Genomic DNA, 18,073 nt, shown 5'->3' with positions numbered 1-18,073 from the left:
CATCCATGGGGCCATGCTGCCTCTTAGCCCCTCCCTCAGTCCGTTTGGCCACTCACAGGCAGCCCCTCCCCCCTTCCCCGAGACACAGGGCTCTCCTAGGGCCTAGGCAATCACTGCAGAGTCCAGCTGTCCCACGCTCCTCCCGCCAGGGCTCTCACTGCCCCAGCCTGCCGTGCTCTCCCCCGAGTCACGGTGGGAGCACAGAGCACTCGTGGTCTAGGGGGAGGGTGGTGGGTGACACGGAGATATCTGATCAGAGCCACCGGGATGGCCAGTCACAGCAACCTACGACCTCTCTCCTCGTGTCACCCCCACGGCAGAAGGGCGGCAGCTGGCGAGAGCAGCCAGCAGGTTAGCCGGCTCGGTGATGCACGCAGAGCGAGGGGGAGAGAAAGGAAACAGGATACAAGAGACGTCCGCCCTGCTGCCTGCGAGGAGCAACCCCCCCCCCCCCCCCCCCCCGCAGCGAGACCACAGCGAACACGACGCCACCCACGCACCTGCTCCAAGGCGGGGTTAGTTCTTCTCCCTGCCTCTACTCGCCCCAACCCCTAGGATCCTGCACAAGCTGCTACGTGGGGAACAGAGCAAAGCTTCCCGGCCTTGGGCAGATCCCATCACTGTGCCCCTGGGATGGAACTTCAGGCCAGAGGGGAAGCACTGTGATCATTTGGCCCAGCACGGGCCACAGCCCTTCCCTGAATTAATTCCCCAAGGCCCCTCACACTGGCTGGACGAGAGTGCATCTTCCTGCCTAGATCTGCCGATCCCCAGCGAAGGGGGGTCACCACAACCCTGGGCAAGCTGGTCCTCTTGTCTGACCTCCTGGGCGTGCCAGGCCGTTAAATGTCACCCCAACACCCCTGCGTTGAGCCCGTGACGCTAGTTAGCCCAATTCATTTCAGTCCTGCGAGCCACCGGGAGAGACCGGGGGAGACTGAGGTGCCACTAGTGCCACGGCAGGGAATTGATGAGGTGAGCTGTGCCCAGATGATCCACCCCAAGGTCCATGGCGAGAAATCCCTTCCCAGCCCCACCTCTGGCCACCAGCGTCACCCTGAGCACCTGAGCAAGACACAGCAGCCGGCATCTAATAAGTGGATTCTCTGTCCCACCTCAGAGCAGTCTCCAGCCGGGCTAATCTCTGATGCTTCAGAAGGCCATGAGGCTGGGGTGGGGTGGCAGGGAGAGACAATACAGCGGATCATTTGTGCATTGGGGGGGGGGGGGGGGGAAACAATTCCTTCCTGACCCGCTTCAGGTGACTGGCTGAAGATGGAGATTTGGTTATAGGCACAGTGATAATGCAGAATTGCCATTGTTAAGATGAGCAGGTTGAAGGAAGGCGGGCGACCTGTTCTCCCGGAAGGAAGGGGATGAACAAGGGGATTCACAGATTGACAGACTCGCGGGTCAGAATGGACCACCCTGACCAACCAGCCTGACACCCTCTCCCCCCACACACACAGGCTGTGGAGTTGCCCACAGAAGCTGGATTAAAGCGGTCTAAATCAAGGTTTAAATTTGTCTGTCTTCAACTTCCAGCCCTTGGATCTCATTATACCTCCTGATCAAGTTTGCCGAGGAGACGAAGGGGATTGTTGCATGATACGTCTCTAGACCTCTAGGGAGAGCGGATCTGAGTACCACTGAGGCAGGAAGGCAAAACACAGAACCAGGCTATCCGGGCTAGAAAGAACCTAACTCAGAACTTGTAAAGTACCCGATCGCCTAGTGCCAGCTCTGCCACTAATTTGCCCCATGACCTTGGCCAAGTCACTTCCCCCCGCTCCATGCCTCAGTTTCCTTATCTCTAAAACAGGGCTACTGTTTTCCCAGCTCACGGTGGGGTTGCGAAGCCGCGTTCACTCATGTCCCCACAGCACTCAGAGACCCTTGCGGGGCGGGTGTTAGGGAAAAGCAGAATGTTATATGCACAGGACTTGGGGCCCTGAATCCTTGCCTGGGCCCATCTACCCCCGTGCCTGGAAGGTGCTCACCTCTGATGCTTTGGAGGAAGGTACCTAACCAGATGTGCACGGCCATACGCATAGGTGGGGAGGAGAAGATGCCTTTGTGCCCCTGGAGGCTGGCAGCACGAGATTTAATTCCTCACCTCTCTGAGCCACAAATCTCATTAGCAGCCTGGATGTTACCCAGCCCCAGCTCAGCTCCAGCCTCCCCTCTGGGCAATGGGCACCGTGCACTAGCCCCGCACCACCCCTGCTCCCGTCTCACACGCTGCGGTCAGAGCCTGATCTCACAGCATGACTAGTACCCAGCCCAGCCACGCCAGCAGCAGCACTGGGCTTCTGGCTTCACTGCATGCGACCCAGGCTGCGCGGTGCCCTGGCGGGCTGGGGGCATGCCAGCTCCAAAGAGATCCTTCATAAAACAGGCGGGTTCTGACCATTCACGTGGCCTCGTTGAGTCTAAGCAGGCTGTTTGATGTGGGGGCGAGGGGGAAATAAGACAGGATATGCAGAGCCCTGTCCTGGGTGTAAGCAGGGGGTTGCCTCGAAACAACTGTCATTCAGCGCCAAGATCCCACGGCGAGGGGCACAGTACTGACGTCCACTTTAGAGCTAGTGCCTGGAACTTCTGATCCCCTGAGATCGCCGAGAATGCAGACCTGCCCTCCCCCAACCCCAGTCTGGTTCCCACAATCCACCCCCCTGCCTACACACACTCTTCCTGCTCTCAGGCAGCACTCCCTCCCCGCCAGGACAGCCGCCTTCTTGTCTTGCTCTGCCTGGAGTCACTTGAGGCAGAACAGATGCCAGGAAATGAACAGGGGTCTCGCCCCTCCCTCCTTGTAATCCCGCTGGTAAGTGATGTTTTAACGTTGCCTCCAATGGCCTGTGCAAAGCCAGGGCCCCAGCGCGCGCACACACACACAGTCTCTCCCAGTGATCTTCCCCCAGTCCCAGCATCTTCTGAGTGGATTCCAGGCAGAGGGATGTAAGCAGCAATATAAATAAACTTCCTGGCTATCCCGCATTCCCCGCCTTGACTGCCCTCTGGCCTATATATAGACCTGGGCCCTCTCCCCCTCGCTGCTGTAATTCACTGGGAATGGAGCAATCCCTTCCTATGAACGGACCATGGGAGCCATAGCAACCCCGCGGGCTAAGGTGGGAGGGCGCCTGGTGCTGATCCCTCTTGCTACGGGCAGGGAGAGGAGCCGGCCGTGGGACGCAGCTGCTGGATGAAGACGTCTCACCATGGAATTCAATCATTCAATGGCCACTAACAACCTCAACGTTCCACCCGGGGGCTATCACCCCAAGGCCTCAGAGCGCTTTACAAGACATCAATGAGGCCTCACAGCCTCGCCAGGGAGGTGAGTTGGTAACGTTGCCCCCATTTTACTGAGGGGGGGAAACTGAGGCACGTGGAGGAGGCATGAGACAATTGACCCCTGTACCTGGGGCTGAAGGCAGGGGATGAACCAAGATGGTGAGCACAAGAGCATACAGGCGAGTCATCTTACGCTGGGGTTACGTTCCGCTGTCAGCGCATTAAGCGAAAATCGCGTATCATCAAAATTACGTTGAGTGTAATGGCGGGCGGAATCGCCCGTGCTACAGGTACAGTATTTAAATTGTTATTTTTCTCTTTTTTTTTTTGGTTTTGTTTTTGCCGAATGCACAAAGCTGAATTTGCGCATGTTAAAGGCGCGTAAGTTGAGACTCGCCTGTACCAAGCGGCTGAGAGGCCAGCTGCTCGAGAAGAGAAGCAGCACCCAAGATCTGGGATCCATGCCAGGCCCGGGCAGAACCAGGGAAGGTCACAGAGCAACATCACACAAAACACGTTAAAAAAAAAGGAAAAAACTGGTGACTGCAAAGGCGGCCTTGCAAATGAAGGCTGCACCCATCATGCAACGCAGCACACGCCAGCCAGGTGGGGCTGCCCCAGGCACTGTCCATCTCTCCAAGGTCTCCTGAACCATCGTGGTCTTTAAGGGTCTCCCCCAGTGTCCTGGCCGAACGCCAATCAAAAGTTACATCCCATCCTCCTGAGTCCGCCTGGGGTTGCATTCAAAGATGTCATCTCCCACTTCCCACCTACAGACCACCACGCAGCCACTACAGAACAGATCCCACGTGCATTTCACTGCTCCCCGCACAAAGGATCTCTAGTGCTTTGGGATCCTTCGGGATGACAGGCCCTATATTAAGGAGGCTATTTACACAGCGGCGGCCTCACCCAGCCCCTCCAGGCTACGTGCACATCCGTCTGAAACTCAAGGCCCCGCCTGAAACTCAAGGCCTCCTCCTCACAACTGCTCCTTGTATTGCAGGAGCAGCGGACAGCTTAGCCACAAAGATTCTAGTAACATGACAGAAACAATCTTGCTGAGACAACGGAGGCTTTCCGGGGGTTTTCTCACCAGAGAGCCAACTGCACGAGAGCCCGATCTTCATTGCCACTTGCCTGCTGGAACAGGAAAGAAGTCTTTTCCCCCTAGGGTGACCAGATGTCCCGATTTTATAGGGACAGTCCCGATTTTTGGGTCTTTTTCTTATATAGGCTCCTATTACCCCCCAACCCCGTCCTGATTTTTCACACTTGCTGTCTGATCACCCTCCCCCTGCCATTGCAGAATCCCTGGACAGCCAGGAGTCTGCTACTCTGCCCCTTACCCAGCCTCTCGTGTTTGAGGTGCCCTTTTCCTCAGAGTAGCCCTGTTCTGCAAGGAGCAGCAGCAGCGTGAACGATACAGAAATCGAGTCAGTTTCCTGGCCGAACAGCAGCTGCGAAAACTGACCTAATAATCTGGTGGAGTTCTGTTCCAGATCCAAACTCACAGCTGGTACCTATTGCCAGCAGGAAATTCACACCCTAAACAACAACTGGCCTTGGCCAAAACTCTGAGCCGCAGCAGAGGCACTGGGGCTGCCGGCCTGTAGGGGCAGAGGGACAGCCGTACACTGCACTGTGGGGAGAAGGTGATTTCAGCAACCTACAGGGCCAAAAGATCTCTTCAAAAAAATCTCTCTCACAGCTCAGATTGTGCAGATATTGACTTCTTAGCCCCATACATGGACACTGGGTAAGGAGAGCTTCCCACTCGCAATACAAAAGCATGTTGCTCAAGCCCTGGCTTAACCCTTTATGTCCCAGACCACTCAGGGTATGGCTGGAGGGGGGAGCCAAGAAACATGCTTGCTTTCAATCTCACCCACCTTTTCGGCCACGCTGACAGCTCGCCTGCTGCGTCCTCTCAGAAGCCAGCGAGGGGTGACCAGTTCTCCGTGCAGTGGCAGCCCTGCAAGCAAGAATGTCAAGGTGAACAGGTGCAGAGAACACAGGCAGGGATTCTCCCCGCCCCGCAAGAGAACAAAATCGAGAGATCGGAACATTTCTCGTTCTCGGTTGGACTCCCCTCCAACTGCACTGGCAGAATGCGACTGAGGAATCCAGGCTGGCCAAGCCCTTTGAGAACTCTCCCATCTATTTCAGGCACTTATGTGACAACACAGGCCATAACGACTGAGTGGCTCGCAATATTTAATGGGTCCTGGTGGTTTCTCCATCCCTGGCAATTTTAAAATCAAGACTGGGTGTTTTTCTAAAAGACCTGCTCTGCTTCAAACAGGAATTACTTTGGCAAGGTCTCTCGCAGGTATTATTCGGGAGGTCACATTAAATTATCACAGTGGTCCCTTCTGGCCTTGGGACCTAGGAATGTGTGCATTTATTCTCCCTGTGAAATAGGGAAGTGCCGTTCTATAGATTACAGGAACTGAGGCACATAGAGATTAAAGTGACTTGCCTGAGGTCACATGGGAAATGTATGGTGAAAAAGGGGATTGAACGCAGGTCCTCCAATTCCCAAGCGACCATTCTAGCCACTGGCCCATCCTTCCTCTCAGGCAGAGCCCCTCCCCCCCGAAAAGTGCTACAGGAATGTAACAATCAGTTCACTATAATAACCTGGTGGAGCACTGTTCCACATCCAAACTCACAGCTTGTGCCTACTGCCAGCACAACGTCTGCACCCTGAAGACAAACGCATTGCTGGCGAAAGATGCCAGACTGCCCGCCTGGAGACCACAAAGCTCTAGTTAAATCACTGACCCCACTGCATCACCTTGCTGTAGCCCTATCCTGGGGCCACATCCAGAGTGGAGCTCATTCACCATGACCCAGTTCAATCCTTGGCTTCTCTACACCAGCAAGGAATTTGGCCCACGGAGTGAGTCTCTCCACTTCATTTCACACAGGTCACCAAACAGCCGCAAGTAACAACTTTCACTGATCTCCAACCTGTATTTGAGCCTGCAGTCTAGCGGTGAAAGGACCTGCCACCCATCATCACTTCCTCTGACCCTTCCCAACTCCCCAAGACAAGGCAATGCGCGTAGCTCCCCTACCCGATTCGAGACATGCGAGTACCCCGAGTTTTCAGAACAATTCCACTGCGTTTGACTGCAGAATAACGAACAGTGACTGATGACTCAATTTTATAAACAAACCAATCTGTTATTGCTGAAGAAACACGGGAAACTTGCAAAACAGCACAAGGTCTTCCAAAACCTCAAGCGACAGGGACGCTGTACAAACCAACGCATTTTCAGTCAAAGTTTGGATTTAGTCACAGCCCAAAGGGGAGGGTTTAGGATCAGAACAGCAGAGCTCCTTAATTCAGGGTGCCACCAGCTTGTTTCAGTTCCTCGGTGCGAATAGCTGAAAACAGACTGGGCTGAGGGAGATGTGAAGGGTGGAGTTTCTGAAAACCAGGGTTTGGTCTAAAACCAGTTAAAGATTTGGTCAGAAAACACATGCACATTAAAACCACGGCTACAATAACAAGAGTATCAAAAGCGTAGCTGTGTCAATGTCGCATAGCTTCACAGCTTGGTAGGCCATCTCGTCTGCCCTCCCCCATCGCACAGGCCACAGAACTTCCCCGAGTTAATTCCGGTTTTAACTAAAGCAGATCTTTTACAGAAAACATCGGATCTTGATTGCCAGCGATGGTGACCCTTGGTCAATTGTTCTGATGGTTAGTTATCCCCACTGTTAAAAATTTGCACCTTATTTCCAGTCTGAATTGGTCTAGCTTCAGCTTCCAGCCAATAGATCTTGTTCGATCTTTGTCTCTTAGGCCATGCCTATACTACAGGCATTACAACGGCACAGCGATCGTGCCCTACCTATGCCACGGTAGTGCCATAGTGCAGACGCTTCCTACAGAAACAGAAGGGGTTTTTGCTGTGGCTGTAGGTAATCCACACACACACACACCCTGCCTCCGAGCAATGGTAGCTAGGTTGATGGATGCATTATTCCATCAATCTAGCCACGTTGCCACTGGGTTTAGATCAGAATGGCTACGGCACTCGAGGGTATGAATTTTTCACCCCCGCAAATGCCATACCTATGTCGACCGAACTTTTAAGCGTAAGCTAGGCCTTAGACTGAAGGCTCTTCTGAAGTCTTGTTCTGTAACATGAACATGACACTGGGTGGGTCTGAGATTGATTTTGTTTTCTCAAACCGTAGCTTAATAGACTGCATGAAGAGCAAATTTATGAGCAGCTTTCGTGGGAGGAGCTCAACGTTTTTACAAAACACTAATTAAGCCTCAAGCCCCTGGAGGTAAATGACTGACTATTTCCCCAGGCAGGGAAACTGAGGCACAGAGCAGTGACATGATTTACCCTCAAAGCTGCCAGAGCTTGGATTAGAACCATAGGCCAGCATCCCAACCCCTAGGAATCATTTCTCTTTGTGGTTTTCTAAGGCCTCATTACAGGATACCCAGAAAGGGAAGGAAGGGGAAAAGCAGAACTAACTGTAACTATACTGCTCCTACTCTTGCTCAGAGAAGCCGGATTCCTGACACAGCTGGGGGCAATCTGTGGCTTCAGATTTTTGGTGGAGGCAGAAATAATCTTTACACTGAAAAGGCCAAACAACCATGTAAAGAAAGGACAAGTTCAATACCCAAGTTTGAAACCTCCAGCTGTTTAAGGAAGCTTCCAGGAACCTACAGACAGGCTCTGAGGCCTGGATCCTCAAGGATAATTGACTGATTTCAAATGGATTACCTTTGAGGATCAGGGCCTTTCCATCCATCCAACTGAGCAGGGGTCCTAACCTTACTGTATATGCTGCAAAGCCCACCTTTCTCCAGGGGTGTTTGGAGATAGGATGGGACACGGGGAGTTTTTTTATAATGATTACTTGGGGGAGACCTGCGGTCATATCATAATGGCTGTTCATTATTATGCTAAGATCCTAGCTGTGCTGAAAACTGTCCTTGCAGTGAATGGGAGAGGCTTAGACCCTGACATGGTACCCTGTTAAAATCTAAATCAAATAAATTACAATGGGACATTTTTTCCAATCCATCTCCCTGTTTTTCAGGGAATTACATACAACCCGCCCCCCGCAAACATGCTCTCCGGGAGCACCCCTTTCCTGCAGTTGATATAGCTGTCATTATGTATTTGCATTGGGGTAGCGCCTAGAATCTCCAGTCACAGAACAGGGCCCACTGCAAGGTGCTGTACAAACACTTAAAGGCAGTCCCTGTCCCGCTCGAAGTAAGCTTTCCGGTCCCCGTTCACAGCTCCCGCCTGCCCCCAAACTTGATCAATTATTTCTGCCAACCCAGGATCCCCCCCCCCCGCCCCTCCATTCACCCAGCTCTGAGGGGCCTTTTAACACGCGGCTGCTCAACACTATGCAGTGTGTTTTCAGAAAGAAAAAAAAAATCCAAAGGATACAGAATTGTGTTTGTATCATTTCAAGCAGAAAAATGTCATTTCATTTTTCTGGAGGGAACCCACCCCGCACATGCCAGAAACGGGCATTTCGGTTTAGTCAATAGCAGAAAACGTCAAAAAAAGATAAAAAAAAAAAACTTTCCCAGAAAACGTTCCTGTCCTTCCAAAAAGCTGGTTTTCATCTTAAAGAGGGTGCACAAGGAAACCTAGCTCCGGCCCCTGGGAGTGGTGGCGGGGGGAGCTGCGGATTGAGTGCAGGCTGGGAGCCCCTTCACCCCACTCGGGTGGGGACCCTGTAGAGGCGCAAGGGGCCACTGGCTGCGATGTCCGACAGGGGCCCCCTATGGATGCCCCCCCGGAGCCGATGTCTGCAGGGCGAGGGCTCGCTAGCCCAGCCCAGGGCAGAGGGAAGTTGGCTGCGAGCTGATCCCCCAGCACGACCATATAGAGGCATGGAGCGGAGCCTGCCTGGCCGGGGGCCGCCAAGCGGGAGCCTCTCCGTAGGGCAGCAGCCAGCCCGGCTGGGTTGGGCAGGAGGACGATGCCCCCAGCTCCGCTCACATCGCCAGCCACAGCCCCCTCGGCCCGCGCTCCTGTCCGGCTGTCTGCCGGCTCCATTCAGAGCCCAGCGCCCTCCCGGGCGCACCCACCTCCCCGCCAACCAGACCCGGGAGGGCTCCCAGCCACACCCAGGGGGCTGCAACCCAGACGGCTGCACCCCATGTGCACCCCCCCCAGCCAGACCCGGGGGGCTGCACCCCATGTGCACCCACCCCAGCCAGACCCGGGGGGCTGCACCCCATGTGCACCCACCTCCCTCCCCCCAGCCAGACCCGGGGGGCTGCACCCCATGTGCACCCACCCCCCAGCCAGACCCAGGGGGCCCCTCTGGGAACATCCCCCCGGCGTGGCCCGGGCCCCTCGGGGATCTGCCCTTGCGACCGCCCCGCTCTCCTTTACCTGGTGCCTCGGAGGCGGCCGCGGGGCCGGGGAGCAGCAGGAGGAGGAGGAGGAGGAGGAAGAAACGCTCCCCAAGGGGTCCCGTGAGCGCACTCCGGCAGCAGGGCTTGCGGGGGACGCCCGTCTCCATCCCCGCGGCGCGCTGCCCTCTGCCTGGCAGCCTCGCTGCCCCTGCCCGGCCTCTTATACAGCCCGGCCTCCCCCCGCCCCACCTCTTCGCCGCCAGCTGGGGCCCCGCTGCATCCTGGGGCTTGTAGGCAGCGGGCCGAGGCATTGTTCGGGTCTAGGGCTTGTCTAATGAGAAACAGACGCTCTGCGAAGCGCCCCCCTTGGCTGCAGTTCCCAGGGTCCCCCCCAGCTCCTCGCACGGCAAGAGACTCGGGCCTGGTCTTTGTGATACACGCAGGCCAGGAACACAAAGTCCCCAGCACACACACACACCCTCCCCTACATACCATACATTGTCCCCCTGCCCCACACTTTCTTCTGGCTCCAGAATGCGATAATGGCTGGCTGGGGCACAAAGCGAACAGCTGTAACTTTCTTTTGCTGCAAACTTCAACCTACAAAAAGAGGAAAAAATAAAAGGCTTCATCTCCTCTCAGGAACTTCTTCATTAGCTAGGCCAGGAGAGAGCAGAGTCTCCCTTTAGTCTCCCTTTTGACACTAAAGGTGGTGTCAGTTTCAGGTAGTCATCTTCTTGTGTAGATGTAGTGCTATAGATTTTCTCTCTACATCAGGATGGGCAAACTACGGCCCACGGGCCACATCCAGCCCTCCAGGCTGTTTAATCCGGCCCTCGAGCTCCTGCTAGGGAGTGGGGTCTGAGGCTTGCCCTGCTCCAGCCGGGGAGTGGGGTCTGAGGCCGTGCCGCGCATGTGTGCCGAGGCTCCCGGAAGCAGCAGCAGCATGTCCCCCCTCCGGCTCCTACGTTTAGGGGCAGCCAGGGGGCTCCACGCGCCACCCCTGCAGCTCCGATTGGCCAGGAACCGTGGCCAGTGGGAGCTGCAGGGGCGGCGCCTGCAGACAGGGCAGCGCACAGAACCGCCTGGCCTCACCTCTGCATAGGAGCCGGAGGCGGGACATGCCGCTGCTTCCAGGAGCTGCTTGAGGTAAGTGCCACCCAGAGCCTGCACCCCTGATCCCCTCCCATGCCCCAAACCCCTGCCCCCACCCTGATCCCTCTCCCGCACCCCAACCCCCTGCCCCAGCCCGGAGCCCCCTCCCACACCCTGAACTCCTCATTTCTGGCCCCACCCCAGAGCCCACACCCCCAGCCAGAGTCCTCACCCCCTCCCCTGTGCCCCAACCCTCTGCCCCAGCCCTGATTCCCCTCCCACCCTCCGAACCTCTTGGTCCCAGCCTGGAGCACCCTCCTACACCCCAAATGAGCCCTCCTCCTCCCCCCAACCCCAACCCAGAGCCCGCTCGTGCATCCTGAACTCCTCATTTCTGTCCCCACCCCAGAGCCCACACTACCTCCTGCACCCCAACCCCAATTTCACCCACCATACAATTTCTATTCCCAGATGTGGCTCTCAGGCCAAAAAGTTTGCTCACCCCTGCTCTACACACACAGTTCCCATTGTGTACATAGTACTCCGTTTCCTGCCTTTCACTAGCTCACAGCTCTTCTCCAGGATGGAGCAAAAGCATGAATGGCTTGCAGCAAGCATTCAAACTGGGTGCCTCTCACCTTCCTTTCCAAATGTGCCTGCCAAAAAAAATACACGCGAGTCTTGTTCATTGCCACAAATGACTTGACCGCTTTCCAAAGGTCACAGATATTCCTCCCCTGGGGTTCAGCTGATGTCAGGACTTTTCTCAGGATGAAGGGAATGTATTTTTCTTTAGCTTCCTGGCCCTGCCCTCCCCCCTCCTTTCCTGAACCTAATGCCCCAGCTGGGTGTTAGCAGAGCAAGACCGAGCAATGTCCCCTACACATTGCTGAGATGTAAAAACAGAGAGATCCCGTGGCACTTTTCAGAACACTATTTTTTGTTTAAGTCTGTGCTGTAAACAATCAAAACAGGTCACTCTTCATCCAAAATAGAAGTGTCCACAGCAGAGGGCTGCATACAGGAGCGCCGCCAGCTTTTCTGCCGCCCTAGGTGGCTGAAGGTCCCGCCCCGAAATGCCGCCCCCCACAGAGGCGGTGGAAGGCCCCGCCACTGAAATACCGCCGCGGTCGCTGCCCCCCAAATTGTAGTGCCCTAGGCGACCGCCTAGGTCGCCTAATGGGTTGCACCGGCCCTGGCTGCATAGAGTTAGCTAAATCAGTATGCAAACCGGCCCTCAGAGTAAAGTGGCATGAGAAGAGGCTAAGGGAAGCAACGGCCCGCTCTAGAAAAGGTCATTCCCAATCCTCATGACATCCTGCTCTCTGAGGACCCTCTGGCCTCTTGACAGAAGGTGGAGAGTTTATATCAACTGTTAATCCCAATCCTCATTATTCAAGTGTTCCCAACCTTTACAAATAAAACCAGGTTGAGGTACCCAGTCCCATTCAGAGAGAGGATACCACAAGCAATATGTCAGCAAAGGTGACCTCCTTCCTGGGAATCTGTAACTACCTCCACACCTGTGCTGAGACTAGGGGGGGCTGCCTCACTCCCTGGCTTGAAGTGGTTTCCATCAGATACAGGGTTTACGGTTTTGTTCAATGGCTCTCAGCACCCCCACTATACACATTGTTCCAGCACCCCTGCCTCCACAAAAGGCAAAATGTTCTAGAAGTTAGAGGAGGGGATGGGGAGCCAGGACTCCTGGGTTCCAGGCCTCAATCTGCTACTCACTAGGTGACCTTTGGCAATTCACTTCCTCTCTGTGCCTCCATTTCCCCATCTGTAAATTGGGTCTAATAATTCTTACCTACTTCAGATGGGTGGTTAGGAGTACGCGACAGTCAATTCATTTGAGATTCTCATTTGATAAATGGGATGCCACTTAGCAGCTGTCACAGTCATGTCAGGGATAGAACTCAGACTCCCCTATTCTAAAAAGCACAGGCCCCATCACTTGAGCGAAAGGAAAATCTTCATTAGCACTTTACAGTACAGTATAGGGACCATAAAACAAAGGTCTGCAGTTCAAATCCTCTCCAATATGAAGAAGAACAGGAGTACTTGTGGCACCTTAGAGACTAACAAATTTATTAGAGCATAAGCTTTCGTGGACTACAGCCCACTTCTTCGGATGCATATAGAATGCATTCTATTTGTTAGTCTCTAAGGTGCCACAAGTACTCCTGTTCTTCTTTTTGCGGATACAGACTAACACGGCTGTTACTCTGAAACTCTCCAATATGAGGCAGTGATGTGAATACACACACACACACACACCCCACCAGTTTATTGGCATAAAAGTTACCCTAAGCAATAAACCTGTGTAAATGTCATGGGAGTCTTCTCAGAACAAGGCGGGAAATAGCTTCCCATTTCACATAATTAATTCCCGGACATAGGCATGGAAAATCCAATATAATGCTGCTATAAATCAGCAATAAGTCACAGTTTCAAACAGATGAGAAGGATTTTCCCATTCCACCCACTGGAGAAACACACAATGCAACAATGACAGGAGGAGGAGTGTGTGTGTGTGTATATATATATATACTCACATACACACACACACACGCACAAAACGGCAGAGTGCATGGTCAAGATTGGTGTGGGGAGGGTAGGCCTTACCAACTCAAGAGGTTCCCACTCAGCCAAGGGACTGGATGGCTCTGGGGACTCTATGAGGTGGAGTTTAGATAAATGAGGATCCCAGGCCAGAGGTGAGGTAGTGTGGAGGGAGAAGGGGGGAAGACTCACTTCAGGCATTCACCCCACTGCTGCAAAGCCTCTCGGACTTCCCACTCCAGCCTCCAGCAGCCCCTGGGAGACCATCAAAAAGCCTCAGAAACAGCCTGCACCCAGGAATTAACAACTTAGGAAGCGGCAAGTTTCCTAAGCGTTAGCTGTTCATGCACATCACCGGCCAAGCCACGGTCATACACCTGGCTACATCACCTCCTAATTCTCAGTTACTCTGCTCCAGCCCTTGGGGCAGGGACAGCAAAGGGCAAAGATGGCTTTAGCTATGTCTACACTGGGATAAAATACCCACGGCTGGCCCGGCTCAGCTGAGTCAGGCTCGCAGGAGTCGCGGGGCTCAGGTTGCGGGGGGGTGGGGGGTGAAAAAAAAAATATCTGTGTGTAGATGCCCAGGCTAGAGCCTGAGGTCTGGGACCCGGCGAGGGTGGAGGGTCCCAGAACTAGGGCTCCAGCCCGAGCCCTGGCGTTTACACAGCAATTTTTAGCCCCGCAGCCTGACTCAGCTGATTTGAGCCAGCCGCGGCCAGGCCATGGGTCGATACTTGAGCTGTGCAGGGCACTGCCTGGGGCCTGGTATACGTTAGGCCAGGGAAGTCATCTATACCGAGGGCATTCTCAGGGGGCATTTCCACCTACTTTAAGACCCCTTTACAAGGGGTTTACAACGGCGCCAGTAGCGCCCTGGAGCCGGGCCATGCTCAGAAGGGGCCCCGGCCTTCTCTGCTTGCACTGTGCCCCGAGACCCTGCCAGCTCGCTGGCTCCCCCCACCCCCTTGCTCCTCTCAACCTGCCCACCAGCTGGCTGAGGGCTCTTCTCCATCCCCTACCCCCACTATCTCTCTGCCCCCCTGGTCAGACCCCAGTGCACCTCCGGCTCCAGGCAGTCTCTGCTTCCCACCACCTGTGGGGCCCCACCTGTCTCCCCGGAGCTGACCCAGCTGGGACAGGTGCAGAAGCCTGGCCAGTCTCAGCCAGTTGGGGGGTGGGCTTAGCTGGGCTCCTCCAGGCAAGTGGGTCCTGAGGGAGCCCAGCTGGGGCAGGCCCTGGCCTGGCTGATTGTGCCACTCCCGAGGTACTGGAGCGATTCCCCACCCAGGGACCAGCTCTGGTTGCGCTGCCGGCTCAGCTCAGCAGATACAATTGCCTCCCAGCAGGGCTGGTGAGTGCGGCCAGGAGGCAGGGCATGGGGGAGTCTCTCTCTGGAGGCCCTGGGTGGGAGGTGCTGGGCTGTGAGGGGATGGGGAAGATCTGTGTGTGTGTTGGGGCACTTTCTGTGTGGGGTGCTGGGCAGTTGTGGTGGGGCTGTGGGCAGGTGTTGTACTTAAAGTACTGCACAGGATCTTTTCAGGGGGAATAAGACAAAACGCCACATTTATTAGTAATACATGTATTCATTAACACTGTATTATATGCATATAATATATTACACTTACGCTCACACACACACACACACACACACACACACACACACAAACCCATTCCGTCTTGTTACCAATTAGTTGCTCCCCTTAACTTCACTGGCCAGGTGAGTTAGATGGGGGAGGGGGTGGAGCCGGGCTTCTGCCGATCCGGATCGATGCTCCCATGTTGACAAGACGAGACCCGGGGTCCTTTGCAAGACACCTCACTTTTATAGCAGCTTTCCTCTTATGCAAATCTATACCAGATTCAAACTCTGTGTCTGTGTCCATTGGTCCTTTATGCTGCTTTCTTTTGAGTGTTGTCCCAATGCTGCAAAGAGGGTGTTTCCAAAAGAAGGTGCTTGCTTCTAACCCCCGAGGCCGTCAGTATGTCTGCTTGTCTTTAATGAGCCCACTTGACACGTTTTATTGTCCTTGGGTCTGGCTCCCAGCCCCTCTCCAACAGTTGAGGCTGTCTGGAGGTGCTGCCTTCCATGCCTTGCTCATTCACACCTCATTCATTCAACAGGGCAATTGATTAAGAGGGGAGGGTGGGGGAAGAGCTCTTGTTCTACTGCTAGCAAACAGAAATTTTTCTTCTATCTTATTCTATCCTTAGGGGCTATAATATTATACCAAGGGCAATGCAAAGTTTCTAAATGAGGTTTTGATACAAAGTCCCATGAAAACAGAGGTCACACGTGGGTAGACCCACCACAAGGTTATATGAAGAGGCACAATGTAAAGTCATATGAAAATTATCAGAGATTGATCTACATTGTCCCCCTTTTGACCTCTCAAGAACAATTCTTGAGTGGTCACCATATAAATCTTTTGTATTTGTTGCAAACAAACCAAACAATTATAACCAGGTGAATATAACTAAAACCATTACAATTGACTAAACGCCAGATATAACATAAACACAAATGCAAACAATTATAATTATAATAATTGGAAATACAACAAAACCATTACCATTTCAATAATTGGGTACATTGACAAACAAAATGAGGCCCAAGTTTGATGCTGCAATAGCCATCAAACAATAAAAGTCACTGAGGTCAGGACTTTCTTAAGCACACACAACAAATAAGATTTTGTAGGAGTACCACAGTTGTTATGCAAGGTTAAGCTGATTTGGACTTAAACTAACATTCAGTTGCTAAAATATTGTAGAATTTCCTATTTTTAACAGTTGTTCTCAGAGGTTTTTGGGGACCTGAAAGATGGGGCCATACAATTATGGGCCAAGGTCTTACAGGTTATGGGGGCCCAAGAACTACCCTTCAGGGCTTGGGGAAATAGAATTAGAGTGCATAGAGGAAAGTGTGGAATGAATAATAATACAAGCAAATGTAACTAACAATACAAATGTATCAAGAACAAAAAAAACCAACAACAAAATGATTATTAGAAAACCTGACAAAACAAATAAACCTGATGCATTGGGGACCAAAGTGTTTTTGGACACAAGTGGTGATTGATAAGTTGGATGGACATGGGGGAAGTAGAGAGAGGAAAAGACATTTGCCCTGTCTAGTGTAGTATCCCCTCTTTTTCTAGACCCAATGCTAGCACAGGACACCACTAGAGACAGACACAGAACATGCAACATAGAACACTGAACACAGACTTTGTCATGACACTATAACCATGGTATTTTATAACTCTTCAGCTGGTACCAGCTCTTCTGATGTTCTGGTTCAGATCCTGAAAGATAGAAGCTTGGAAACAAATTAGCACAGTGCTTTCACCATGGCAGAACCTGCTTGGTCTCTGCCACAGTGTGTTTGGTACTTGGGGCTGCACAAATGCTAATTAAATGGTGCATTTTTTGTGAGTGTAAATCCTCCCTTTCTCTCAGTAAAAGGGGTTAACACTCCATCTAGAAAAAAAATTTCTGTTTTAAAATCTCCAGCCATTTTGCCATGGCCTGGAGATCTGAGGCAGAAGCAGGCACTGTGGTTAACTGTTTTAATGGCATTTTGGCCCTGGGAGGAGGAATTTACCCAAATATTCCAAATATCCCCCTTCCCAATCTCCAGAGGGGTCCCAAAGGTCTGCCCCCTTCTGGGGTCTTAAATGTTTCTTCTCCTGATGTTACTGCTGCTGTAAGATTTGAGAGTGCTGTTTTAACTCTCTGTACCCAACCTGTTTTTCAGTTTCTCTATCTGTTGCTTGCCTGGGCCCGATCCTGCTTTTTCCAATAAACAGTTCCTTTCCATAGGCACAAGCCTTGTTCCACTACCAATTTAGCAAGGAGGGTGGGCTTTCCAACTAGCCCCCACCCTTCCTGGTCCCATTCCTTAAACATTTTCTTCAAAATTGTGAAATTACCACAATATTACTTACAAAAAAAACAAACAGACATAAACCACACTACACTGCCCAAACTCCTATATCCTTCAGAGTTTGGTTTAACAGAACAAGATCTGCATCTTATGTTTTTAACCCACTCTGGGCCAGAGGGAGAGACGCTAAGCTTCCCTCTGTATTACTCGGTCTGCTACCACCGAGGGTTCATACACCAATTATACAAATCCTTCCCCGGATTAGATCCTTCCCCGGATCAGAGTGAGAAACACTAAGTTCTCCTCTTTAGCTCAGTCTTGCTACGGCTGAGGGTGTATGTACCTCTATAACACAATTCAAACCTAAACTCCTATATCCTTCAGAGTTTGGTTAATCCTTCCCCGGATCAGAGTGAGAAACACTAAGTTCTCCTCTTTAGTTCAGTCATGAACACAATTCAAACCTAAACTCCTATATCCTTCAGAGTTTGGTTAATTAACTGAAAGTTTACGCTCTTTTTCCTATAGTGCCAGGCTTGCTAAAGCTGGCGGTGTGCACACCAGTTTTATAATAACTGTGGGTTCTATGCTTGCTCCCCCTTTCGCATTCTCCACCAAAATGTTGTACTTAAAGTACTGCACAGGATCTTTTCAGGGGGAATAAGACAAAACGCCACATTTATTAGTAATACATGTATTCATTAACACTGTATTATATGCATATAATATATTACACTTACGCTCACACACACACACACACACAAACCCATTCCGTCTTGTTGTTACCAATTAGTTGCTCCCCTTAACTTCACTGGCCAGGTGAGTTAGATGGGGGAGGGGGTGGAGCCGGGCTT

General features: G+C 52.6%; 1 protein-coding gene across 1 annotated transcript in view; it reads right to left on the bottom strand.

The window, feature by feature from the left end:
- ADAM33 (ADAM metallopeptidase domain 33) overlaps positions 1-9,879 on the bottom strand; it is a 70,625-nt gene extending 60,746 nt beyond the window's left edge. The window contains exons 1-2 of the mRNA XM_054031015.1: positions 9,705-9,879; positions 5,193-5,275 (exon numbers count right to left, since the gene is read on the bottom strand). Coding sequence (XP_053886990.1) covers positions 5,193-5,275; positions 9,705-9,834 — 213 coding nt within the window. The 5' untranslated portion in view covers positions 9,835-9,879. The remainder of the gene's footprint in view (positions 1-5,192; positions 5,276-9,704) is intronic.
- Positions 9,880-18,073: the final 8,194 nt, after the last annotated feature.

Source organism: Malaclemys terrapin, chromosome 5 (assembly GCF_027887155.1).
Source record: "Malaclemys terrapin pileata isolate rMalTer1 chromosome 5, rMalTer1.hap1, whole genome shotgun sequence".
Classification (NCBI taxonomy): domain Eukaryota; kingdom Metazoa; phylum Chordata; order Testudines; family Emydidae; genus Malaclemys; species Malaclemys terrapin.
Note: the sequence above shows the minus strand (reverse complement) of the source record. Positions and strands in the feature narration are given on the sequence as shown.